Source organism: Pongo pygmaeus, chromosome 18, assembly GCF_028885625.2.
Source record: "Pongo pygmaeus isolate AG05252 chromosome 18, NHGRI_mPonPyg2-v2.0_pri, whole genome shotgun sequence".
NCBI classification, from domain to species: Eukaryota; Metazoa; Chordata; class Mammalia; order Primates; family Hominidae; genus Pongo; species Pongo pygmaeus.
Genome location: NC_072391.2, coordinates 31,654,098 through 31,679,761, shown reverse-complemented (window position 1 = coordinate 31,679,761; position 25,664 = coordinate 31,654,098). Strand labels below are relative to the sequence as shown.

The following is a 25,664-nucleotide window of genomic DNA, read 5'->3' as shown; positions in this document are numbered from 1 at the left end:
CCACCTCTAGGCTGTCCCTTTATCATCTTGCCAGCTCCTTCCTCTCCTCCGGGGCTCCCCTCGGCTCCTGAGCCTGCCTGTCCTCCAAGGGGCCCTGCAGGGCCCCGCCTCTGTTTCTCGGAGGCTCTGTCCTCTGCACCAGGCGCTGGTCTAGTCAGGGTGTCACCCATTCCTCTAGGCTCCAACTGCCCACTGTCCCCTCATGCAGCCCCAGGACCTGTCTGCCTGCCTGGTTCCCCCGCTCGCTCACCACAGCCCACGGTGGAGACCCCAGCCTCAGATGCCACCTCTGGCTCCCCAGGGGAGCCAGAAATTGCAGCCGCAGGAGAGCCGAACACCCCCGTAGCGCGCACAGGCTGGCACGCTTCCCTGCACCCTCACGCCCCCCGGCCTGCCCAGCCCCCTGCACCTGCCTCTGCCTCCAACAGGTGCCCAGGCACTAGGGGGACGGCGGGCGCAGGCTGGGCGGCGGCGGCCGGCGAGGAGAGCGCGGAGTCGAGCTGTGCGAGCAGAGAGGGAGGGAGCGCCGAGAAAGTGCGGGGAGGAGGGGGTGAGTGAGGTGGAGGCGAGGATGCAGCCGGCGCGGCGGCGGGGGACGGGGAGGGGCGCCGGGGCTGGGGAGGGGGCGGGATCTCGGACTCCCACCCGGGGCCCGCTCGGGAGCGCACGCGAGCGCACAAACACACGTGTGCTCGCGCGCGCACACTCACGTAGGGGCACGCGGGCCGGCATACACTCGTGTGCACACATCCAGCCGGGCACCCCCGCGCGCACACGCCCGTGCCCACGTGTGCACGCTCACACCCTTGCACACACCCAGGCGCGCGCTGGCACACTTACCCGGAGAACTTCGCACGCACACGCACTCGCAAACACGCGGGCTCCCTGCGCCACCAGGAAGCAGCCGCCAGAATCGCCGGGTGTTCCCCAACTACTCCTGGGAGACCTGAGCCCCCGCCCCGGCCCGCGCGCGCGGCCCACGGCGCCTCCCTCCCTCCCGGGTCCGCAGGGCCGGACCACCGGCCTCGTTGTCATGGCGACGCCGGCTCATCTCCCCCCACCCCCGCGCGTCTTCACGCCCCTCCCCCGCGGGGAGCTGGGGCCTCCCTCCTCCCCTCCCCATGTCCGTAGGGACCCAGAGGTGGACAGGAGCAGGGGGTCGCCTGTCAGAGGTGGACAGGAGCAGGGGATCTCGGGGTCTCCCGAGCCAGGCTGGGGAGCCTCACGATCTGAGGGAGGAGGCAGAGGTCTGATGCTGCGGCTTCCCCCACGCCCCCTCCCTTTGGCCGTTCAGGCCTCTCTCTTTGTGGCCCAACCCAACTCCCAGGGGCCCATGTCCCCTTACCAGGGATGGCATCTCCTTTGGGAACCACCCTCCCTCACCCTCCCTCACCTTCCCCCCTGCCATCCCCAGTTCTGCCCCGCAGGTGGGAAGGGGCGTCGGGGCTTGGCTCTGAAGGCTCCAGAGCCCTGTGGTCGTTCCCCATGGGCTGCCATTTCTCACCCAAACCCTGCCACCCCCAAGCCGCCCCCCTGCCCAGCCCTGCGCCTGCCACGGAGTGTCAGTCCACCCCTGGCCTTCGGTCTTCACTCACCTGTGCCCCACACTTACCATCCTGAAGACACGAAGGGGTTTATCACCCCTGCTGCCCACCACTGACTCACCCAACCGTTTCCTGCAGTTCCTGGGACACACCTAGACGGCTCAGGCCTAGGGATCTTGGCTCACATGCGCTCCTCTACCTGGGAACCGCGCTTCCTTAGGGAGTCACCCTGGGTCCCCTCTTCCTAGGAGCCTTCCTGGGGCATCCCGCACTGCCCCTCAGCTCCAGCGCCGTCAGGACTCCGCTCAGCACCGCTTCGCCAGTGCCTCCCCCACCAGCAGGGAGTTCCACTGGAGCGGCTGATTCATCTGGGAGTCCCTAGTGTCCCAAACTGGGCCTGGCACGAAGTCGGCATCTCTAAGTGCTGTTATTTAAAACAGAAATCTGGTTGCACGACAAAGCGAACATACCTAACACCACCTAATCTTACCCTTAAAAATGGTGAAGATGGTACATTTCGATATGGGTATTTCACGGCAATTTTTTTTTTTTTTTTAATAAGAGGAATGGGGCCGAGAGTGGTGGCGGGTGCCTGTAATCCCAGCTACTCCAGGGACTGCGGCGAGAGGATCGCTTGAGTGAAGCCAGCCTGGGCAACACAGTGAGACACAGTCTCTTAAGAAAAAAAAAAAAGTAAGAGAAATGTAAAGTCAACAACACTGAGGGGGCGGGGCACAGTGGCTCAAGCCTGTAATCCCAGCGCTTTGGGAGGCCGAGGTGGGTGGATCACCTGAGGTCAGGAGTTTGAGACTAGCCTGGCCAACATGGTGAAACCCCATCTCTGCTAAAAATACAAAAAATTAGCCGGGCGTGGTGGCATGTGCCTTGGGAGGCTGAGGCAGGAGGATCGCTTGAACCCGGGAGGCGGAGGTTGCAGTGAGCTGAGATTGTGCCACTGCACTCCAGCCTGGGCTGTGAGAGCGAAAGTCAGTCTCAAACCAAACAAACAAACAAAAAACCCTGAGATATCACTTATTACCCATAAAATGGGCAAAATCAAAGTGTTTGGGCTGGGGGGAAGCTGAGGCGGACTGATCCCTTGAGCTCAGAAGTTCAAGACCAGCCTGGGCAAAATGGTGAGGCCCTGTCTCTATAAAAAAAAAAAAAAAAAAAAAAAAAAAAGCCAGGCACAGTGGTGTGTGCCTGTGGTCCCAGCTACTCAAGAGGCTGAGGTGGGAGGATCTCTTTTTTTTTTTTTTTTTTTTTTTTGAGATGGAGTCTTGCTCTGTCGCCCAGGCTGGAGTGCAGTGGCGCAATCTCAGCTCACTGCAAGCTCCACCTCCCGCGTTCACGCCATTCTCCTGCCTCAGCCTCCCGAGTAGCTAGGACTACAGGTGCCTGCCACCATGCCCGGCTAATTTTTTTGTATTTTTAATAGAGATGGGGTTTCACCTTCTTAGCCAAGCTGGTCTCGATCTCCTGACCTCGTGATGGTGGGAGGATCTCTTGAGCCCAGGAGGTCAAGGCTGCCGTAAGCTATAATCACTCCACTGCACTCCAGCCTGGGTAACAGAGTGAGACCCTGTCTCAAAAAAAAAAAAAATCCTTAGACCCAGAAATTCCACTTTTAGGATTTTATCTTACAGATATGCCGACCCATGAGCCAAGTAATAGAAGTTCAAATTCTTTTTTTCTTTTTTTTTTTTTTTGAGACAGACTTTTACTCTTGTTGCCCAGGCTGGAGTGCAATGGCGCAATCTTGGCTCACTGCAACCCTCCGCCTCCCGGGTTCAAGCAATTCTCCTGCCTCAACCTCCCAAGTAGCTGGGATTACAGGGGCGTACGCCACCACACTTGGCTAAATTTTTGTATTTTTAGTAGCCCCGCTGGTCTTGAACTGCTGACCTCATGATCCACCTGCTTCGGCCTCCCAAAATGCGGGGATTACAGCCGTGAGCCACCACGCCTAGCCACGAAGTTCAAAATTCTTAAATGTAGCATATTCCAAAAGACTGGAAACAACTGAGATACCCAGAAGTAGGGGACCAGTTAAATCAGTCATGATGTAATTCCATGCAATGAAATAGGGTGCAGCCACAAGAGGCTGTTTTGCTCTTGTTTAGAATCATCTTTTTTTTTTTTTTTTTTTTAATATACAAGGTCTCACTACTTTGCCCAAGCTGGTCTCAAATTCCTGGACTCAAGCAATCCTCCCGCTTCGGCCTCCCAAAGTCCTGGGATTACAGGCGTGAGCCACTGTGCCTGGCCCTAGAATCATCATCTCACAGTTTCATTTTAACTTAGAAAAGCCAAGTGCAGGCCAGGCGCCGTGGCTCACGCCTGTAATCACAGCACTTTGGGAGGCCAAGGCAGGTGGATCACGAGGTCAGGAGATCGAGACCATCTTGGCTAACACAGTGAAACCCCGTCTCTACTAAAAATACAAAAAATTAGCCGGGCGTGGTGGTGGGTGCCTGTAGTCCCAGCTACTCGGGAGGCTGAGGCAGGAGAATGGCGTGAACCCGGGAGGTGGAGCTTGCAGTGAGCCGAGATCACGCCACTGCACTCCAGCCTGGGCAACAGAGCGAGACTCCATCTCAAAAAAAAAAAAAAAAAAAGCAAAGTGCAGGCTGGGCGTGGTGGCTTGCACCTGTAATCCCCGCAATTTGGAAGGCTGAGGCGGGCGGATCACGAGGTCAGGAGTTCAAGATCAGGCTAGCCAACATGCTGAAACCCTGTCACTATTAAAATTACAAAAATTAGCTGGGTATGGTGGTGGGCACCTGTAATCTCGGGAGGCTGAGGCAGGAGAATTGCTTGAACCTGGGAAGCGGAGGTTGCAGTGAGCCAAGATCATGCCACTGCACTCCAGCCTGGGCAACAGAACAAGACTCCATCTCGGAAGAAAAAAAAAAGGAAAAAAGAAATCAAAAAAGAAAAGCAAGTGCAGAGACGCATGCTTGGAATACCGCCATTTGAGAGGGAAAGAGCTTAGCTGTGTTTGCTTAGTTGTTCATATGTTGTTTCTGGAGGCCTGCACAAGAATGGTAACTGTGTCTCTTGACAAGCCGAGAGAGTGAAAAAATAAAAATAATAAAAAAAAATAATAAATACACAAAAGAAAATATAACTATGGTGACCTCTGGGGAGACAAGGCAGGAAGAGGAAAGGCTTACTTTTCAACGTGCATCCTTTTGTAGTTTTTGAATTTTGTGCCCCATGCATAGGTTACCTGTTCCAAAGAATACATTAAAATAATAAATTTTGGTCTTTTTTTGTTTGTTTGTTTTTGAGATGGAGTCTCGCTCTGTTGCCCAGGCTGGAGTGCAATTGCTCGATCGCGGCTCACTGCAACCTCCACCTCTCGGATTCAAGTGACTCTCCCATGTCAGACTCCTGAGTAGCTGGGATTACAGGCACCCGCCATCATGCCCGGCTAATTTTTTTGTATTTTTATAGAGATGGGGGTTTCACCATGTTGGCCAGGCTGGTCTTGAACTCCTGACCTCAGGTGATCCACCTGCCTCGGCCTCCCAAAGTGCTGGGATTACAGGCATGAGCCACTGCACCTGGCCAAATTTTGGTCTTATCTTTTTCTTTCTTTTCTTCCTTCCTTCCTTCCCTTCTTCCTTTCTTCCTTCCTTCCTTCTTTCTTTCCTTCCTTTCGTTTTCTTTCTCTTTTTCTTTTTTTTTTGAGACAGGGTCTCACTCTGTTGCCCAGGCTGGAGTGCAGTGGCAAGATCATAGCTCACAACATCCTCAAACTCTTGGGCTCAGGCGATACTCCCACTTTAGCCTCCCAAGTAGCTGGGACTATAGGTATGCACCACCATGCCTGGCTAATCTTTTTTTTTTTTTTTTTTTTTGTAGAGATGGGTCTTACTATGGTGCCCAGGCTGGTTTCAAACTCCTGGCCTCAAGCCATCCTCCCACCTTGGCCTCCCAAAGTGCTGGGATTACAGGTGTGAGCCACAGACCATGCCCAGCAAAATAATATGTATATATATATATATATTTTTTTTTTTTTTTTTTTTTTTTGAGACCGAGTCTCGCTCTGTTGCCCAGGCTGGAATGCAGTGGCACGATCTTGGCTTACTGCAATCTCCACCTCCCAGGTTCAAGCCTCAGCCTCCCGAGTAGCTGGGATTACAGGCGCACACCACCATGCCTGGCTAATTGTTGTAGTTTCAGTGGAGATGGGGTTTCACCATGTTGGCCAGGCTGGTCTCGAACTCCTGACCTCAAGTGATCTGCCTGCCTTGGCCTCCCAAAGTGCTGGGATTACAGGCGTGAGCCACTGCACCCGGCCAATATTTCTAAAGTAAAGGCAACCATTAGGTTTCCTTCGTGGCTCTCCAGAATAAGAAAGGAAGCAGGACGAAGGGAGACGCTGTGCAGTGTGACAGCCGGTGAGTTTAGCAAGAGGGTGTCCATGACCTGGGCACAGGGGGCCTGCAGTGAGGGGAGGGGGACACTCTGGTCAAGGAACCTGCCGAGTCCTCTCTCCTGTGCTCTCTTCCCACGGAGCTTGCTCAACCCCAGCCCTGCCTGCCTCCAGAAGAACTTGTTGAAGACAGGTGAGGATGAGGCTGGAGTTCAAGCCAATTTCAGAGGAAAATGACGGACAGTGCTGAGCCCTGCTTTGTCCAGAGATGGGAGGCTTTTGCACCAGTCACCCAGTCATTCAGTAAATATTGACTGAATATCGACTATAGATTGTGGGGACAGGGGATGGTCAGAAGTCATGGGAACTCAGGGTCCTATGAGGTAGGAGGGAACAAAGATTAACACCTCACTTCCCAGAAAAGGAGTTGTCTCAACTGAGACCTGAAAGATGAGGAGGAGTTACCCAGGTCAAGCTTGGAGGCAAGTGTATTCCAGGCAGAGGTGTGTGCCAAGGCTGGGAGGCAGTCCAGAGTATGGCATATTCAGAAAAGAAATCATTCTACCAGTCTGGTCAACATGACGAAACCCTGTCTAAAAAGAAAAAAAATTAGCCAGGAGTGGTGGCGTGCACCTGTAGTCCCAGCTACTCGGGAGGCTGAGGCAGGATGATCGCTTGAGCCCAGGAGTTTGAGGCTGCAGTGAGCCAAGATCAAGCCACTGTACTCCAGCCTGAGTGACAGAGTGAGACCCTGTCTCAAAAAAAAAAGAAAAAGAGAGAAAAAAAAAGAAAGAAATCATTGTACCAAAAAGACACCTGCACTTGTGTGTTTATTGCAGCACTATTCACAATAGCAAAGACACAGAATCAACCTAGGTGCCCACCAACAGTGGACTGGATAAAGAAAATGTGATACGTATACACCATGGAATACTATGCAGCCATAAAAAAGAATGAAATTATGTCCCTTGCAGCAACATGGATGCAGCTGGAGGCCATTATCCTAACTGAATTAATGCAGAAACAGAAAATCAAATACCACATGTTCTCGTAAGTGGGAGCTAAACATTGGGTACCTATGGACATAAAGATGAGAATAATAGACACTGGGGACTCCAAAAAAGGGGAGGGAGGGAAAGGGTCGAAAAACTACCTATTGCCGGGTGCGGTGGCTCACGCCTGTAATCCCAGCACTTTGGGAGGCCGAGGTGGGCGGATTGCTTGAGGCCAGGAGTTTGAGACCAGCCTGGCCAACATGGTGAAACCCCATCTCTACTAAAAATACAAAAATAATTAGGTGGGCTTGGTGGCACGCATCTGTAATCCCAGCTACTCAGGAGGCTGAGGCACAAGAATCACTTGAACCTGGGAGGTGGAGGTTGCAATGAGCTGAGATCGCACCACTGCACTCCAGCCTGGGCAACAGAGTGAGACTCTGCCTCGGGGAAAAAAAAAAAAAAAAAGAAAAGAAAAGAAAATTGAGTCTGGGCGCTGTAATCCCAGCACTTTGGGAGGCCAAGGCAGGAGGATCCCTTGAGCCCCGGAGTTCAACACCAGCCTGGGCAACATAGTGAAATCCTATTTCTACCAAAAAAAAAAAAAAAACTTAGCTGGGCGTGGTGACTTGATGATGCAGTCCCAGCTACTTGGGAGGCTGAGGCAAGAGGATTGCTTGAGCCTGGGAGGTCGATGCTGCAGTGAGCTATGATTGCACCACTGCACTCCAGCCTGGGCAACAGAGTGAGATGCTGTCTCAAAAAAAAAGAAAGAAAATTGAACCAACAGATCTTTTTATTCTTATCTTTTACAGATGGGATTCTCTGTCACCCAGGTTGGAGTGTAGCAGCACGATCATGGCTCACTTCAACCTTGAACTCCTGGCCTCCAGTGATCCTCCCACCTCGCCTTCCCAAATTTCTCGGATTACAGGCGTGAGCCCCCGAACCTGGCCTAACAGGTCTCAATTTGGGGTTCATTAGGTGAGAGATAAGGATCTGGGATGATTCCTAGGTTTCTGTGTTGAGAAGACCATCTAGAGGAATGATGGGACCATCCACTGAGACGAAAAGATGGGAGCAGAGCAGGTCTGGAGTAGGACTCCATTTGTGATCCATTGCCTTGGAGATGTATTTGGACATCACAAACAGACATCTCGGAGTCTGGAGCTCCAAGGAGAGGTCTGGGCTGGAAATATACATTTGTGAGTCACTGGTATATAGATGGTATTTAAAGCCACGAGTATGGATGAGATCACCTAGGCAGAGAATATAGATAGCAAGACAAGGCCCCATGCTGAGTTGGCTGGAGAAGGAGTCCTGAGAACTGGTGAGTGTGGCTCCAGGGCTCTGAGTCAGGGACAGGTGCACCTGCTGGGAGGCAGACGGAATGGAAAGAGAGAGAACTATTTGATTTGACAGATTATGAGCTCTTTCGTTGACTTGATCAAAGCAGCTTCAGTGGATTGGTGGGGACTAAGCCAGATTAGAAGAGGTTGAAGAATTGACTGAGCACGGTGGCTCATGCCTGTAATCCCAGCACTTTGGGAGGCAGAGGCAGGCAGATCACCTGAGGTCAGGAGTTTGAGACCAGCTTGGCTAACATGGTGAAACTCCATCTCTACTAAAAATTAAAAAATTAGCTGGGCGTCGTGGTGGGTGCCTGTAATCCCAGTTACTCAGGAGGCCGAAGTGGGAGAATCGTTTGAACCCGGGAGGCAGAGGTTGCGGTGAGCCGAAATCATGCCACTGAACTCCAGCCTGGGTGACTGAATGAGACTCCATCTCAAAAAAAGAAGAGATTGAAGAGTCCATTAAAGGTGAGGGAGTGGAGACAGCAGGTGTAGATGACCCAGAGTTGCCCATCTACTCTAGAATGATGCGCATCTATGAGTTCTCTCCCTTGTCATTCTTGAGGGCAGGGACCGTGCCGTGGTGATTTCTGAGCCATAAATGGAGTCCAGCCAGTGTGTAGCAGGAGCTCAGCATGTTTATGTCATGGATGAATAAATGGATGAATGGATAATGCATTGTTTGGGTCGAAATGGCCTTTACTGGTAGAGATAGCTGGATGTTTTTGAAGCATTTGAGGAAACAAAAGAAAGTCAACCCCAAAGGCCATAGGTTCTGTGTCCCTTCTCCCAGCTAACCTCAAGGAGCAGTTGCGTGTGGGCCTGGGGCACGAGCCCTGGTCCAGCATCAGGAACCAGGTTATTTATTTATTGAGACAGAGTCTCGAGTGTCACCCAGGCTGGAGTGCAGTGGCGCGATCTTGGCTCACTGCAACCTCCACCTACTGGGCTCAAGTGATTCTCCTGCCTCAGATTCCTGACTAGCTGGGACTATAGGCACGTACCACCATGCCTAGCTAATCTTTTTTTTTTTTTTTTTTTGAGATGAAATTTCGCCCTGTCACCCAGGCTGGAGTGCAGTGGTGCAATTTAAGCTCACTGCAACCTCTGCCTTTGGGTTCAAGCAGTTCTCCTGTCTCAGCCTCCGGAGTAGCTGAGACTACAGGCGCATGCTACCGCGCCTGGCTAATTTTTGTATTTTTAGTGGAGACGGGTTTTTGCCATATTGGTCAGGCTGGTCTTGAAATCCTGACCTCAGGTGATCCACTTGACTCGGCCTCCCAAAGTGCTGGGATTATAGGTGTGAGCCACCATGCCCAGCCATTTTTTGGATTTTTAGTAGAGATGAGAGTTCATCATGTTGGGCAGGCTGGTCTCGAACTCCTGGCCTCAAGTGATCCACCCATCTCGGCCTCCCAAAGTGCTGGGATCATAGGTGTGAGCACCGCGCCTGGCCCAAAAACCACATTACTGAGTCCCTTCTGCTGCCTCTCATATGCCTTGTGGCTTTGGATAAATCCCTTCCTTTTTCTTAGAAGTGATCTGCATGGCGGCTCACACCTGTCATCGCAGCATTTTGGGAGGCCAGGGTGGGAGAATCACTTATGCCCAGGAGTTTGAGACCAGCCTGGGCAACATAGCAAGACTCCATCTCTGCAAAGAAAAAAAGAAGTAGGCTGGGCGCAGTCGCTCACGCCTGTAATCCCAGCACTTTAGGAGGCCGCGGAGGGCAGATCACTTGAGGTCAGGAGTTTGAGACTAGACTGGCCGACATGATGAAACCCCGTCTCTATTTTTAAAAACTACAAAAATTAGCCAGGCATGGTGGCCCCTGCTTTTGATCCCAGCTACTCGGGAGGCTGAGGCAGGAGAATCGCTTGAACCAAGGAGGCAGAGGTTGCAGTGAGCCAAGATGGTGCCACTGCACTCCAGCCTGGGCAACAGACAGAGACTCCATCTAAAAACAAAACAAAACAAAACAAAAAATAGGCAGGTGTGGTAGTGCACGCCTGTGGTCCCAGCTGCTTGGGAGGCTGAGGTGAGAGGATCGCTTGAGCCCAGGAGGTCGAGGCTGCACTCCAGCCTGGGTGACAGATAGAGCAATATCCTGTCTCAAAAAAAGGGAAGCCATCAGTGCAGCACAGGGGAAGCAGCCCACGTCAGCCAGTCCCATAGATATTCGTTTCCCTCCTTCCCCACCCCCGCCCCGCCGCCCCCTTTTTTTCCCCTCTCTGGGCTTTTTACTTGTTTAGGAACTCGAAGCGGTTCATGGCAAGTACCCCGAGTCCTAGCCCACCTGCTCTCTGCATAGGGTTGCTGCAGAGCACCTCACACGCGCACAGATACACGCCTGGCTTTAGGGGAAGTCGCGGCACTGGGTCTGCAGAGTCCGCTGAGCACATATCTTCGTTGTGAAACTAAGGAAACCCTGGAGTGTCGTTGGGCTTGGGTGGGATGGAACATGCCCGTGACAGACAGGCCCACCTGCCAATCAGAAGGGAGCTCTTCTTAGCTAGGATGGGGCCGCAGGAGTGGAAATGGCTGTTGGGAGGTGGCAGAGACGGGAGATGGGGTGGCCACGGGGGAGCCGCCGGCCACAGAAGAGGAAACGGAGGTGCAGGGAGCGGAGTCTGCGAAGGACGCGTCGATGGCCAAGAGATGTGCCTCGGAAAGGGCCGAGGGACTTCCTCTGACCAACCCCCGACGGCCATTCCCAGCCATCCGTTTTCCTGCAGCCGCAGATGCAACCTGTGGAAGAGGCGGGAGGAGGCCCAGGAGTCCGCCCGGCTGCGCCTTCCCTAGGGTGGGAGCGGGGACTCAGGCGCGGACGCTGCTGCCACCTAGTGGGAGACGCCTGCTACTCCTCTCGGTTCCTAACCCCAGGGTCGTTCCCGGCTGAGCACTGAGGAGGGGGCGGGGGAGGATGGAGAGAGCCCTGTGCCCCTGGATCTGCGGGTAGGATGCAAGGGGGAGCCTCAGAGAGGAACCCCCGCCCCCAGGAAGTGTGCATTGCCCACACTACTTTTCCCCTCTGTGCCGTGATTTCCTCCCGTGTATAAGGGAGGCAAGAGTACCTGCCTCTGGGCTGGGCTTGGTAGCTTACGCCTATAATCCCAACACTTTGGGAGGCCGAGGCGGGCGGATCATCTGAATTCAGGAGTTCAAGACCAGCCCGGCCAACATGGTGAAACCCTATCTCTACTAAAAATACAAAAATCAGCCGGACAGTGGTGGTGCGCGCCTGTAATCCCACTCTTCAGGAGGCTGTGGCAGGAAAATCGCTTGAACCCAGGAGGTGGAGGTTGCAGTGAGCTGAGATTGTGCCTCTGCACTCCAGCCTGGCCGATAGAGTGAAACTCCATCTCAAAAAAAAAAAAAAAAAAAAAAAGAGTACCTGCCTTTGAGGGTCAGTGCAAGGGCAAGTGAACCAATTTGTGCAAGGGACTTGGCCATAAATGGGGTCCAGCCAGCATAGTAATAGGTGTTCAATAAATGCTACCTGCTGGGCATGGTGGTTCATGCCTGTAATCCCAGCACTTTGGGAGGCCGAAGCTGGAGGATCACCTGAGGCCAGAAGTTTGATAGCAGCCTGGGCAACATAGCAAGACTTCATCTCTACAAAAAAATGCAAAAATTAGCCAGGCATGGTGGCACATGCCTGTGGTCCCAGCTACTCAGGAGGCTGATGTGGGAGGATCACTTGAGGCCAGGAGTTCAAGGCTGCAGTAATCATACCACCGTACTCCAGCCTGGGTGACAAAGTGAGACCCTGTCTCTGAAAATACATAAAATAGGCCGGGTGCTTTGGGAGGCCGAGGCGAACAGATCACCTGAGGTGAGGAGTTCAAGACCAGCCTGACCAACATAGTGAAATCCTGTCTCTACTAAAAATACAAAAATTAGCCGGGTGTGGTGGCAGGCAGATAAAAGGAAGGGATTTATCCAAAGCTGTAATCCCAGATACTCAGGAGGCTGAGGCAGGTGAATCACTTGAACCCAGGAGGCAGAGGCTGTAGTGAGCCAAGATCGCGCCACTGCATTCCCGCCTGGGTGACAGACAGAGACCCTATCTCCAAAAAAATTAAAATAAATAAAACAAATGTTACCTGTGGTTGATTCAAGGGGTAACCGGAGGTGTGTGGCCCTGTGCTGCCACCCCAAATTGTGCCTGTTGTCCAAACACAGCTTCCTTTAGTTCGGGCTTTCAGCAAGATGGGCCTGCCGCATCCCTCCTCTTTGTAAATGCTGGGGCTGCCACCATTATGGTTTTATCATCAACGACATTCCAGAGGATGAAGACTGGTCCCAATCTCTGCTCTCCTCTTCTGATGAGAGTGAGGGATGGGGGGGGTCCCAGCTCCTAGCACTTTCTCCCCTCACCCCAAAGTGCCATCAGAACAGCTCTGGGCTGTGACATCACAGAGCCCCCACCTCATGATAGGAGTCATGAGGCTGTGGCCATGGGTGCTGGTGTGGGTGTGGCTGGCTGCACTAGGGGCCATAGAAACTGGTAAGAAGCTGTCTTGGGAGCAGCGGGAAGGCAGGCAGCTCTGGGGGCATAAAGTGTGATGCCCACTTAGGGACTCGGAAGCCAACCCTGCACCCTCTCCTTTTCTCTCCACTCTTCTCTCCCATCCTGCTGGTCCCACCCACCCCCCAACAACCGTGGGCCTTGTCGTGGTGCACCCAGCTGACTCTGAGGGAAATCAAGACCCTCCACAGCCTCTGCAATAAGGCTGGGTGGTCTCACAGGGTCCCAAGTCAGCTTCCGCCTCAAGAGATAAAGGCAGGGGTCAGCTTGGCTGTTGTCACAGACTTTGCTTGGGTCCTAGCACCCAGACCCAAGCGTGCCACGGCGTCAGCCCTGGGGACAGAGTCTCCGCGCTTCTTAGACAGACCTGACTTCTTTGATTATCCGGACTCAGACCAAGCCAGGCTCCTGGCTGTGGCCCAGTTTATTGGAGAGAAACCCATCGTGTTCATTAACTCAGGTATGAACCAGCTTGAGAAGGGACCTCCCTCCCCTCCAGGGCCTGGAGGAGAGCAGCCCCAGACCCTTCACTGGGCCATCAGATGGGAGTTAAGGGTCCTGCTTGTCTAGCAGGTTCCAGACCCGGGCTCTTCCATCACATCCTGGTGGGCTTCCTGGTGGTGGCGTTCTTCTTTCTTCTTTTCCAGTTCTGCACCCACATGTAAGGCCTGCCCCCTTTCTCCAACCCCACCCACCACCACCTTCCTTGGGAGCGGCTGAAGACCCCAGTTCTAGCGGGGCAGGGTGTGACCTCTCCCCTCTGATCTCCATGCCCCACAGAAACTTCCAGAAAGGGGCCTAAAGAGCCGGACAAGGGCTCTGGACTCAACCTGAGCACCCACACCCACCTCCTCTCCTGTTGATGAGCAAAAGTTCCCTGCTTTCCTCCTCCCTGACTGCCCAGCGAGCAGCCGGGGATCCTGCCCCCTCTGTTTCCCATGGCCCAAGCCCCCCACCTCCTCCTTTCCCAGCCCCAAAGAACTTGGTGGCAAGGGCCTTGGTGGCGTTCACGCAGATCGTCTTTTATTAGCGGTCTGTAAAGCACCTCCCAGGGTCCCCCGACCCCAGATTGGAGGAAGCCTTGAGAGGTCAGTAGCACCAGGGACATGGCAGGGCCCGAGGGCGCGATGTGCAGCCGATGGTGAGGGACTGGGCACCCTCGCCTGCCCCCGGGGGCTGTCAGCACTGGGAAGGCTTGGGGGTAGCAGCCACCTCCCTCCCCCAGCCCAACAGACTAGTTCAAATTTGGGTAAATAAATAAAATAAATAAGATTCCTCAAGCTGGCCTACCCTGGAGAGGAGCCGTGGTTGCAGCTGGCCACTCGGGAGGCCCGAGGGCCAGCGGGGGTTAGTTGGGGCGTCCTCTCCTCTTGGGTGATGGGGAGCCCTGGGGGGTGGCAGCATAGGGGCTGGGATGGCCTTGGCAGAGGTGCCTCCCCACATTCTGACTCCTGGTCCCCTTGAAACCCTGTCGGTCTCCCTCCCACAAGCCCTCCTGTCCTCAGTGGGTGGGAGGCGGTGCCCCCTCCCCTCCTCCAGTGCAGGGGTGTGCAGGAAGGGGGCACACTAGGGAGAAGAGGTCCCCTCTCTCCACCCCCACAGTCCCCGAGAGATGGGGCCTCTTCCCTTTCGGGGTCATCGTCAGTCCTGGGGTTGTCCGGGCAAGAGGACCCTGGCTCCCACCCCCAGCCATCAGCCCCAGAGCCCTGTCTCCACAGGGGTGGGGGTGGGGAGGGGGAGGGTCCTGGCCCCTGGCCTCAGTCCTGGGCCTGGCAGGCCGGGGGCGGCCGGGAGCGGGGCCAGAAGAGGCGGCAGGCCCCGCGGCAGATGAGGAAGAACCAGTAGAGCTGAGGAGCCAGGAGCAGCGCAGCGCCCAGGTTGACGTGGGCAGGGATGGCCAGGGGCACGGCCAGCAGGGGCAGGCCGGCGTGGCGCCCGTAGGCCCAGTACAGGTAGGGGAAGAGCAGCACCCGGCAGCAGAGGAAGCTGAGCAGCATCAGGGCCCCGTTCACCTTGTGCAGCAGCGTGTGCTGCTGCTTGTACTGAGGAGACACAGACACGGTGGCCGCTGCAGCAGAAGGGCTCGGCCCCCCTTGGCCCTCTCCCTGCCTCCCTGCGACCCTAGCAGGCAGCTCCTCCCAGACCGGACACTTTGCCAGGACACAAGCACCAGGTGCTCAAAAGGCACGGGGTGAGGGGGGGATGACGAAGGGGCCAGAGCCCTTGGCAGCAACCTTGAAGGTCCCTCCCCTTCCTGTGACCTCCCCATTGGGTTCCCGCACCCTCCCGTGCTCACTCACCTGGATGAGGATCTTGCCAAGGCAGACGAAGGGCGTGCTGACCTCTGCCATCAACATGCAACCCAGAAAGAAGTCTCCTTTCCCCTGTCGCCACACCTGAGCACAGAGGCAGGAGGGTGAGGAGCTGGGGCTCCCCCTGGGTTCTTGGGCAGCCCCCGCCCTTCCTCTTTCCCCTCTGTCACTTTGGGAGACGCTTGACTCTGAACGTCAGAACACCTGGGTGCAGGGCTGGGCGCGGTGGCTCACGCCGGTAATCCCAGCACTTTGGGAGGCCGAGGCAGGTGGATCACGAGGTCAGGAGTTTGAGACCAACCTGGCCAACATGGTGAAACCCCGTCTTTACTAAAAATACCAAAAAAATTAGCCAGGCGTGTTGGCGGGCACCTGTAATCCCAGCTACGTGGGAGGCTGAGGCTGGAGAATCACTTGAACTCAGGAGGTGGAGGTTTCAGTGAGCTGAGATCACACCACTGCACTCCAGCCTGAGTGACAGAGAGAGACTCCGTCTTGGAAAGAAAAAAAAGAGAAAGAACACCTGGGTGCAGGAGCAGGTGCATGACTTGGCTGCATCCCTCTCACGGTCCTGCAGAAAGACTGTGTCCTTTATGTAACAGGTGAGGAAACTAAGGCTCAGAGACGTGCAACCACAGATCCAAAGAGCCGCAGCCGGGCATCGTCCAGCCTGGAGCCGGGCTGCCCCCACACCCTAGTGCCCCTGAGCTGGTGCTCAGTGAACCCTGCCTGTCCACAGCTTTCCCTGGGAATGCGCTGGGTCTGCTTGGCTGTCAGTACCCAGACCCGGGGCTTCCCAGGCTCCTGCCAGCACCAGCAGGACCAAGGAGCAGGCCACCCGCACCCCGCCCACCCAGCTCCCCGGGACTCACCACCGAGAGCGGGAAGCACACCAGCACCATGGCGGCATGGTGGAGCACCATGAGGAACTCCTTGTGCAGGTAGCCGCGCGCTATGGCCCATGTGCTGCCCGGGGCTCTGGCCGCTCCGTCGTCCCCTCCATGCCCTTTGACCTGGTGCTTGTGCCAGTGACAGAGGAACATGGCGTAGATGTCGTAGATGAAGTAGGGCACAGCAAATTGCGTGTAGGCAGAGGACAGCCAGTGTCTGTTGGGCAGAGAGACGGGGTGGGGGAGCAAGGAGGAAAGGGGACACCAGTGAGTGGTGGCAGATCTCAGGTGTCAGCATGGCAGCCCTGGACAGGAGCGGAGTCTCGGGTACAGATGAGAGATCCAGAGGGGAGAGGGTGAGAAACTTGCCCAAGGTCACACAGTCACGCAGCTAGTAAGAGATGGTGCTGGGATTCAAACCTGTGGCCTCAGAACTCACCCATGTTCCTCTCTCTCTGAAGTACAGTGGAGGGAAAAGAAAAGACCAGAAGATGCCCACAGACCAAAAGGCACAGATACAGTGCCAAAATAAGCCCAGGCCAGGCAGGTGGGACCTTGCCATGGTTATTTGTCCTAACCTTACCATGAGGTTAGGACCAGCAACAGCTGAAGGGGCGAGAGTGCTGGAGAGAGAGGTTACAGGGGTGGACGCCCATTCCTGCCTCCTGGGGCAGGCGCTCTTCCAAACTTCCCATGCATACACTTATTTACCCCTCCCAAAACCCTGTAAAAGGAAGGTGTGGCCATCATCCCCACTGTACAGGTGAGGAAGTGAGTCACAGAAGGGCTAGGTAACCTGGCCAAGGAAGGGACATGGGCAGTGTGGCTCCACAGCCCTCACTGTCATCCCCACTGTCCCCAGAAGATCCGAGAGGCATCAGAGACAGACCCTGTTGGCAAAGTGAGAGGTCTTGTCAGCGCTGTTCGCCCTGCCCCAAAGTCACCCAATCTCTTGTCTGTTTTGTGTTGTTTTTCAGGGACAGCCAAGCATTAAGGAGAAAATGCAGAGCAAAAGGAGCCAAGGACAAAGAAAGTTCCATGTACTTGGAGAGTAAACAAAAATGAGAAATGGATGAACAGACAAGACAGCATTTTTCTTCCGGAGTCAGCACATTGGCAGTTTCTCTTAAATCCTGTAGTCCCGAGACTGGTCTGGGGTGGGGGCAGGAGGTCAGAGAGGCAGGACCTGGGGTGCTCACCCCACAAGGGGTGGAGGGATGAAAGCAGAGTCAGCCAGAAGCCATCACCAAACATGAGGCACGTGGAGGGGGCCGTGGAGAAGTTGGGGCTGAGGCCTCTGAGGATGGGGAGCCTGGGGCAGGCGGCCTGTGAGTGGAGCCAGCCCATTCTCCAGCAGGGACGGTATCAGGGAAAAGGGAACCTGAAACTGTGGTGCAGTGGTGTGGAGCTGCGGCCCAGAGGCAGGGAAAGATGAGAGGGGAGGGGCAGCTGCAGAGAACTCGAGGCGGGAACACAGGGAGAGAGGGCCCAAGTGGCCTGAAGGAGTCAGGGTAGGAAGCTGCCCAGAATGCAGGCCCAGCAGAGGTGATGGGAGATGGGACAGCTGGGCTGGTGCAGGAGACCAGGAGGGGCCACCAGGCCCTGGGCTGTCATGTGAGGTGTTAAATCCCATCCCCACCCTCTTGGCAATTAGGTGCTCAGAAGTAGGAACAGCTGCTGCCCTGGATTAACCCAGATCCTCCCCACCTACCTGAGGATTAAAGCAGGGAAGAAGGACAGGAACAGACACAGGGGGGCCTGGGGAGCAGGGGGGTGAAGAAGCTAAAAGGTGACCTCTGCATGTGAAGGCTGGGGAGGAAGTGCTGGATCCCAGGCTCAAGTGCTGGATCCTTGGAGCAGGGGTGGGAAGGGGCGGGCAGAGACCAAGAAGCAGCCAAGTCCCTAGGCAGGGTCTGAAGAAAGAGTTAAGCCAAGAACTGTCCTCTGCAGCTGCCACTTAACTCAATTCCCCTCGCTGAAGCCCTTCCAGGAAGGGCCGCTGCCTCACCACAGAAGAGGCAACTCATCTTCGGGAAAAGAAGAGGCAAACAGAAACAGGGCACCCCCCATCAGGGGTGTCCAGAGAATGTCCCCTGGGACTCAGTGGCTGCCACAGAAGGGAAACGGTGCTGAAAGCTACAAAGAGGGTGTTGTGGGCACCTCTAAGGCAACTTGCAATGGGCCACCCGTGGGTCACCTAGGGCGGCCGTCAGCACCACGGACAGGGCCCCTCTCCTCCCTGTCCCCCGCCTCCTGCCCGCACACCTCTGGGCCTTTTTGGCAAGCACCAGACACTGCAGCAGCTGCCCAGCCACATTTTGGCCTCTTCACCCTCATTCCCTCCCGCACTGCCTGGCCGTGTGTGGCCTTGTGCGTGTCATCTCTCCCCTCTCCTCTCCCTCACGCGTGGAGTGGGTGCCAGATGCCTGGTTTCTGGGAGGGGCTGAGGGGTGAGCCTGGCATGAGGAGGGGGCACCCCACCTGGGTGCTGACTGGAAATGGGGTCTCTGCCTCCTGGGGTGGAAGGCAGGGAGGAGGTGGGGAGTCCACGACAACACGGGAGACCTGGAAGCCGACTAGAAAGCGCTTTGAGGATCCTCTCTGATCCCTGCTCCTTCTCCCCCTGGTTCTGACCTTTAAGGACAGGACGGGATAAATTTATCCCTGGGTGTTGAGTTGCGGTTATTGCAATTAACTTGCTCAGGCCCAAGTTAAGGGCTTGGGGACTACAGACAGAGTTCCCTCCAAGATGTGGGGTCTTCCGGGATTACCCGTACACGCCAACCATTGGCACCTGGGCAGGGGGGGTCTCGCAGCACTTACTGGTCATCGATGATGTGCTTGCAGGAGGTGGAGACGATGTAGCCGGCAGTGGAGGCCATGATGGCCTGGACGGAGGACACCAGCCTGGGGGAGAGAGGGAGGTGTGCTAGAAAGGCAGAAGGGAAGAGGCGTGTGCCTTGATTTCTCCTCGTTGCTAGTCTAACAACTGCACTTTGCATTCAGCCACTTCTCGGGCCAGTCCTTGCCCACCTTCTCCCAAGGCTGGGCTGCCTGAGATGTGCCCCACCACGGGCACCTCACAGCTCTCCGGCCCGCTCGGCTGCTGTTCCTCAGTCCACCCCACTCCTTGCCACCTTCTTCCTTCTCCATTTGTGGAAACTGAGTCTCCCTCTTCTCAAGCCGGCAGGGTGTCCGTCCTGAGGTGAGACCCCATTGAGAGTGAACTGCTGGCCCGGGCCTCTCCCCACGAGGGGAGCCTGGGCCGGTTCTTGCCCCGCTTAGCTGTCCAGTCATGACGCAGGCCTCACTCTGGACCCTTTGTGACCCCAAGCTCCCCAGTCACTTTCTCACTGTCTCCTGACTGCCACCAGCCTCCACTCTGCACTCTGGCCCTGTTCTAGGGGTGTAGAGTTGTACCATCCACTCCTCCATCCCTGGCCCCCAAACACTTGCCCTGAGTGACACCTAGCTGTCTGGCCCTGGCCTCGGTCCCTAATGTCTTATAGGAATGTCTTCACCGCATGCCGGCCCTGTTTTGGAGGGTGGGAGGGTGTACTGGGAAGAAGAGAGAGGCGGGCTGAACACTAGTAGACCAGATGGCCGGGCTGGATGAGGTCTCCCAGAACAGTGAGCAAGGCAGGCAGTGAGGAGAGAGGAAGCCTGGGGGTAAAGCCCCGGACCCCCACAGGAGCTCCCAGTCTCCCACTGCTGAGGGTCCAGAGAAGTGCCAGGTCCCTTCCATTCCCTGAGAAGCCCAAGAAGCAGAGAGGGGCTGAGGGGAAGGAAAGTGGTTTACCTGGCTGAGACAATGACTGCGTCGGCCTCCTCCCAGCGTAGCTGGGGCAGCCGCTGGAGCGTGTTCTTGGAGAGGAGGAAGAGTCCGGGGAACACCACCCCCCCGGCCACCATCGGGGTCAGCATGGTGGCTCAGGACTTGGGCAGGGAGGCAGGCGGGCCGTGAAGGGGCAGGGAGGCCGAGCAGAAGGAGTTAAGGGTGGAGAAGGGACGCCAAGCCCGGGAAGGAGGGAGAAAACGATGGGAAGGGGCACAAAGGGGCCAGGGCGGGGACAGGATGGGGCCAGGGAGTCCGATGAAACTGGGGAGTCGGGAGGGGGCCGGCTGGGCAGAGACGGGGGAGGGGAGGATGGGAGAAGGGGGGCAGGAGCAGGCCAGTGAGGGATGGGGAGAGGCGAAGAGGGGATGGCTTGGTGAGGGACAGAGAGGAAGAGGGGACAGGAGGAGGAGGATGCAGATGGGGGAGGGGAGGGAGCCACCAGGCAGGTGGGGAGGGGAGGCTTACGTGAGAGGCTGGGAGGGCCCGAGGAGGCGGGGAGGGGGTGGGGGTGGGTCTGGGTGCCAGCCCCAAAAGAAGGAGGTGGGCGGGAGGGAGCGGAGGAGCAGCCGGGCAAGCGGTCAGCGGTCACCACCGCTCTCCCGGCTCCACTGCCTCCTCGCGCTGCCGCCCCAGTCCCCGCCGCCCGGCACAGACACCGCACACGGCATCATAGAGACTCCGTGCCCAGCCCCCTGCCCCCTCGGTGGGGAGGGGGAGGGGGAGGGGAAGTGGCCAGCTTGGGGAGGACGGGGGAGGGGCAGGGAAATGATGGCACCGACCAGACACCGAGAAACCGGACCTGCAGCGGCGTCTCCCCATGCAGCTCTGAGCCACAGCCGCGGCTGCGACAGAGATGGGGGGAGCAGAGAAAGAGGGAGGGGGAGGCCCTTAAAGGAACAGCAGCTGCGGCGGCACAGGGGGCTGCTGGGGACAGGGGCCAGCTCTTCTCTTGGGGAGGAAGGGGGCCCAGGGCTCCTTGGCCAGCTGGGAGGGGGCCCTGAGCTCCCACAGGGGCCTGACCCTGCTTCCCATCAGCACTTTGCAAATGCCTGGCATCTCCTCCCTCACCAAGCCATCCCTCTGTGGCCTGTCCCGGGTCCGAGCTTTGGGTGCCCACTCCAGCAGAAGAGAGGGTTCCCTGGGAGAGGGAGCAAGTGGTGCTTTCTCAGAAGGAAAAGCTGAAGGAGGGGATAGGAGCAAAAACATCTCAACACAGCATCCTCAGACGCAGAGGCCCCCTCATCCGATGGCCGGGAAGGAAGCTGACATTGGCCAGAGGGGACACCTGACTGTGCTGCAGGGCTGCCCATGTCCTGTCTGCTGCAGGAGCTCCGAGGGCGCTGCGCCTGTCCTTCCCACAGGGCCAGCAATGAACCTGAGGCTCCCTGAGGTCACCCAGTTCAGAAGTGGCAGAGCCCTCTCATTGCAGGCGTCAGAGGGGCAGGGAGTTTGGAAGAAGGGGGGACGATGGCGAGGGCGCAGGGCAGCTGCCTCTCAGGAAGTCCCAGGGAGCCCTAGGATGCCCAGGCCCTGTTCTTCAGACTGTCAGCCCCTCCTGGCCTCCCCTAAATTCCCACCCCTCTCTTTTTCCTCAGTTTCCTTAATGCTCCTAGCTCCCCTTCCTCTGCAACTTCCACAAACAGCCTAGTTTCAGAGTGGGAAAGGTGCAAGCTCCTCACTGGCCCATAAGGAAAGTGAAGCCTGGGGACTGGGCCCGGGTCGCGCTGTGGGACCTGAGCCGGAGGCACTGCCCCCTTTGACTTCTGGCCTCCCATCCTGATCCCAACTGTCCTGTGGACTTCAGCATGACAAGGGCCTGTTATGCAAACTCCTTTGGTCTCCAAGCTCAATAATCAACCCTATGGTTTGCCTTTCTCTGCCAGAGCCCACTCCTCGCCTCCCCCAAAGAAAGGCCAGGGACTGGGATTTGCTGTTTTGTGCTGCCCTCTAGCGGCATCTGTAGGAAAGCACCCAAGAAGTCTCACGGTGATTTAGAGCCGGTTTTAGAGACAATAGCGGACCTAGCTCCTTGTCCTCAGCCCTTCACGGGAGGGGGAAAGGGGATCCAGCTCCCTGAGTTTTTACTACATGCTGGGCACAGTACCAGGTGATTTCTACTGATTCTTATTTGGTATCCCTGTTTTATAGAAGAAACAGGTTTAGAAATTTTGTGGGTTTTTTTTTTTTTGAGATAGGGTCTCATTCTGTCCCCCAGGCTGGAGTACAGTGGTGCGATCATGGCTCACTGCAACCTCAACCTCCCCGGGCTCAAATGATCCTCATACTTCAGTCTCCCCAGTAGCTGGGACTACAGGCACACACCACCATGCTCAGCTAATTTTTTTATTTTTTGTAGAGATGAAGTTTCACCATGTCAGCCAGGCTGGTCTCAAACTCCTGGGCTCAAGCGATCCACCCGCCTCTGCCTCCCCACATGCTGATATTACAGGTGGGAGCCACCACGCCCAGATGAAAGCTGGGTTTCAAACCCATGGTTGCAGCCAGGCAAGGTGTCTCACGCCTGTAATCCCAGCATTTTGGGAGGCCAAGGCTGGCGAATCATGAGATCGAGACCATCCTGGCTAACACAGTGAAACCCCGTCTCTTCTAAAAATACAAAAAATTAGCCGGACATGATGGCATGCGCCTGTAGTCCCAGCTACTTGAGAGGCTGAGGCAGGAGAATTGCTTGAACCCAGGAGGCGGAGGTTGCAGTGAGCCGAGATCCCACCATTGCACTCCAGCCTGGGCGACAGAGCAAGACTCCATCTTGAAAGAAAACCAAAAAACCAAAAAACCATAGTTGCATAACCCCAAAGCCACACATGAGCAAAACTGCAAAAAGGACAGAGGCTGGGGAGGCTGGGTGATGGGAGGCCACCGTAACTACTTGATTGAAGACTACAAGGCTGGTCATGGAACTGTGGTTTCACTTCGGATGAGTAAAGACAGGCTTTTTTGGTCTGCCAGGGAATCCATGTAGACACCCTAGTAAAATCTGTGCTCCGTGTACCTCCTCCCCCCTCCTACGGTTTGCTGATAGTGCACTTTTATGGTAAGCTTTGTCACACAGGTCATAGATCTGCAGCCCAAGGGCCCAACCCGGCCCACAGACATGTTTTGTTTGGCCAGTATGCAGTTGTCAGTATAGTAGTTCTTAAATAAATTCTTAGTTACTTATCAGTATTCAAGAATTGGAAGAGGTTGGGCGCGGTGGCTCATGCCTGTAATCCTAGCACTTTGGGAGGCCGAAGTGGGCAGATCACCTGAGATCAGGAGTTTGAGACCAGCCTGGCCAACATGGTGAAACCCCATCTCTACTCAGCTACTCAGGAGGCCAAGGCAGGAGGATCACTTGAACCCAGGAGTACAAGACCAGCCTGGGCAACATGGAGAAACCCCATCTCTACTAAAAGTACAAAAATTAGCCAGCCATGGTGGTGCACACCTGTAGTCCCAGCAACTCAGGAGTCAGCCCGATTCTCAGGGAGAATCACTTGTCAGGGAGGTCAAGGCTGCAGCGAATCATGGTGGTGTCACTGCATTTCAGCCTGGGTGACATAGTGAGACTCTGTCTCAAAAAAAAAAAGAAGAAGAGGAAGCCGGGTACAGTGTGACTCATGCCTGTAATCCCAGCACTTCGGAGGCTGAGAAGGAACGATCCTGTGAGCCCAGGAGTTCAAGACTAGCTTGGGCAACATAGTGAGATGCCGTCTCTACCAAAAAAAAAAAAAAAAAATTAGCCCGGCGTGGTGGTGCATTGCCTGTAGTCCCAGCTACTATGGCAGGTGGATTGCTTGAGCCCAGGAGTTCAAGGCTGCAGTGAGCCATGATCGTGCCACTGCACTCCAGCCTAGGCAACAGAGCAAGACCCTGTCTCAACAACAATGACAAAGAATCACAACTCCGAAAACACTGGCCCACGTTCTAACCATATAACATTATCAGTGGCTGGAGCCGAGCAGCACTGGCCCTCAGCAGAGAAGGTGAGTCCTCTAGCCTATATCACCCCCGCAGAGCCCACAACCCTCATATTATCTGCAGCAGTTTTCAACCCCGCTCTACAGACACTGATTCACATGATCCTCACACAACATCTCCATGAAGAAAGGAAAGTGGGTATTATTATTAAGCCCATTTACCAGTGAGGGATCTGAAGTTCAGAGAAGTTAAATGATTCACAAAAGACCCCACTGTTGGTGTCTTTTTTTTTTTTTTTTTGAGTCAGAGTCTCACTCTGTCACCTAGGCTGGAGTGCAGTGGCATGATCTCAGCTCACTGCAACCTCCACCTCCTGAGTTCAAGTGATTCTCCTGTCTCAGCCTCCGGAGTAGCTGGGATTACAGGCACCTGCCACCATACCTGGCTAATTTTTGTATTTTTAGTTCAGACAGGGTTTCACCATGTTGGCCAGGCTGGTCTTGAACTGCTGACCTCAGGTGATCCACCTGCCTCAGCTTTCCAAAGTGCTGGAATTACAGGTGTGCGCCACCACGCCCAGCTTGCTGGTGTCTTTTGACTCCAAATCCCAGCTCCACCCCACACTCTGCTTCTGCTTTCACCACGAACTCATCCTGAAAGTAAGAGATCAGTTCCACCAGCCATGGCCCCAGGAAGGACACCCTCACCCTGGTCCTCTTACTTGGATGCTACCAGGACAGCCTCTTGTCTCTCCATCTGCAGGCTGGCGTGGTTCTGCAAGCCCCAGCGCAGGGCAGTAAAGCACAACGGGAAGAAGACGCAACCCACTGCGAACAGCAGGGTCATGCCTGCCTGCAGCCAAGAAGGCAGAAAAAGACGGTCATGAGAACACCTCAACACAACACCCTCAGACCCCCCGACAGCCTTCTTCACCCTCAATGAGGCAAGGCCCAAGAGACCCATCCATCTGTGGCCATTGAAAGCCACCAGGCAAACTTCTTCTCTAAGCTCTTTGCGTCCTTATTACTCTTTTAATATTCCTCATCCGGGGCAATTCGACATCCTAATTATCTTAATTTTTTGTTTTACACACCCCATTTAGACAATTTCTTTTCTTTTTTTTTTTTTTTTTGAGACGCAGTCTTTCTCTTGTTGCCCAGGCTGGAGTGTGGTGGCGTGATCTTGGCTCACTGCAACCTCCACCTCCTGGGTTCAAGCAATTCTCCTGCTTCAGCCTCCTGAGTAGCTGGGATTACAGGCGCCCGCCACCATGCCCAGCTAATATTTGTATTTTTAGTAGAGACAGGACTTTACTGTGTTGGCCAGGATGGTCACCTGACCTCAGGTGATCTGCCTGCCTCGGCCTCCCAAAGTGCTGGGACTATAGGCATGAGCCACTGCACCCAGCTCCTCCTACTCTTAAACTCCACCATTTTCCATCTTCTGCATGCCCCGCCCGCCACCCACCCTATGTCACCTCTACCTTCTCCCCAGTCCTCACCTCTGAGGGACAGGTTGGAAGACAGAAAGGGAGGTTGATGTTTCTCCTCAGCACCCAGAACTTGGAAAAAGGAAGGGAGGGGGTTGTCAAGATATTTGAACTTTAAAATGACATTTCTTGAAAAAACAAAATAAAGCCAAAGCGATTGTTGTTCCATTAAAAAAGAAAACAAAAGAAATAACAGGTGCAAGCCTGAAACTACATATATTTACATTGATGTCATTTTTGTTGAGAAAGACCTCCCCTCCCATCTACTCTGGGGAGCAGAGGTGTGGGGCAGGCACAGGCAGGATGAAGGGAATCAGGCCCTGCCATCCTGCCTTCCTGAAGTGGCTTCCAAGGGACCTTCTCGGGATAAAAGGAAGGTGTCAAACTGCAAAGGCACGAGGCTGCTCT

At 55.3% G+C, this 25,664-nt stretch overlaps 3 protein-coding genes across 19 annotated transcripts in view; 1 reads left to right on the top strand and 2 right to left on the bottom strand.

Moving 5' to 3' along the window:
* DOC2A (double C2 domain alpha) overlaps positions 1 to 12,666 on the bottom strand; it is a 17,656-nt gene extending 4,990 nt beyond the window's left edge. Inside the window, exons 1-3 of one of the 12 annotated variants that reach the window (XM_054454522.2) lie at positions 2,997 to 3,126; positions 1,613 to 1,968; positions 410 to 500 (exon numbers count right to left, since the gene is read on the bottom strand). Coding sequence is in view for 5 of the 12 variants with exons in the window: in XM_054454515.2 (XP_054310490.2) it covers positions 410 to 750 (341 nt within the window). In the remaining 7 variants the exon portion in view is untranslated. Of the gene's footprint in view, positions 1 to 4; positions 196 to 250; positions 351 to 409; positions 1,548 to 1,595; positions 2,087 to 2,996; positions 3,127 to 4,720; positions 4,777 to 11,774; positions 11,891 to 12,381 lie in introns of those variants that run through there. The other 11 variants (XM_054454519.2, XM_054454520.2, XM_063654826.1 and 8 more) reach the window with 11 other exon arrangements.
* On the top strand, positions 12,587 to 17,063 carry C18H16orf92 (chromosome 18 C16orf92 homolog). Of its 4 annotated transcripts, XM_054454535.2 has the most exons (5): positions 12,587 to 12,785; positions 13,108 to 13,266; positions 13,380 to 13,467; positions 16,470 to 16,551; positions 16,986 to 17,063. In XM_054454535.2, the coding sequence occupies exons 1-5, from the start codon at positions 12,617 to 12,619 to the stop codon at positions 17,061 to 17,063; spliced, it is 576 nt and encodes a 191-aa protein (XP_054310510.2). In that variant the 5' UTR covers positions 12,587 to 12,616. The 4 variants fall into 4 exon arrangements, with proteins under 4 accessions (XP_054310510.2, XP_063510898.1, XP_054310508.1 ...); XM_063654828.1 differs by lacking the exons at positions 16,470 to 16,551; positions 16,986 to 17,063 and adding an exon at positions 15,721 to 15,994; XM_054454533.2 differs by lacking the exons at positions 16,470 to 16,551; positions 16,986 to 17,063 and adding an exon at positions 13,587 to 14,094.
* TLCD3B (TLC domain containing 3B) lies at positions 13,808 to 25,664 on the bottom strand. 3 transcript variants are annotated; one of them, XM_054454527.2, is made up of 7 exons: positions 25,481 to 25,664; positions 25,269 to 25,328; positions 24,489 to 24,619; positions 18,832 to 18,915; positions 15,991 to 16,225; positions 15,107 to 15,202; positions 13,808 to 14,848 (listed from the first exon to the last, which is right to left on the bottom strand). In XM_054454527.2, exons 1-7 carry the CDS (start codon positions 25,517 to 25,519, stop codon positions 14,564 to 14,566), a joined length of 930 nt encoding a protein of 309 aa, XP_054310502.1. In that variant the 5' UTR covers positions 25,520 to 25,664; the 3' UTR covers positions 13,808 to 14,563. The 3 variants fall into 3 exon arrangements, with proteins under 3 accessions (XP_054310502.1, XP_054310503.1, XP_063510897.1); XM_054454528.1 differs by lacking the exons at positions 24,489 to 24,619; positions 25,269 to 25,328; positions 25,481 to 25,664 and adding an exon at positions 19,808 to 20,673; XM_063654827.1 differs by lacking the exons at positions 24,489 to 24,619; positions 25,269 to 25,328; positions 25,481 to 25,664 and adding an exon at positions 19,808 to 19,833 and having other exon boundaries at positions 18,832 to 18,937.

Bases quoted from the DNA above. Each gene is read 5' to 3' on its own strand.
- TLCD3B (XM_054454527.2), bottom strand. From the start codon at position 25,519: ATGGGAGGGGAGGTCTTTCTCAACAAAAATGACATCAAT. The intron at 16,226-18,831 runs GTAAGTGCTGCG...TCTGCCCAACAG, and splicing joins AAGCACATCATCGATGACCA to ACACTGGCTGTCCTCTGCCT. The intron at 15,203-15,990 runs GTGAGTCCCGGG...CTCTGTGCTCAG, and splicing joins TGTGCTTCCCGCTCTCGGTG to GTGTGGCGACAGGGGAAAGG.
- C18H16orf92 (XM_054454535.2), top strand. From the start codon at position 12,617: ATGGGGGGGGTCCCAGCTCCTAGCACTTTCTCCCCTCACCCCAAAGTG. The intron at 12,786-13,107 runs GTAAGAAGCTGT...CTTGGGTCCTAG, and splicing joins ACTAGGGGCCATAGAAACTG to CACCCAGACCCAAGCGTGCC. The intron at 13,468-16,469 runs GTAAGGCCTGCC...CTCTCTCTGAAG, and splicing joins TTCCAGTTCTGCACCCACAT to TACAGTGGAGGGAAAAGAAA.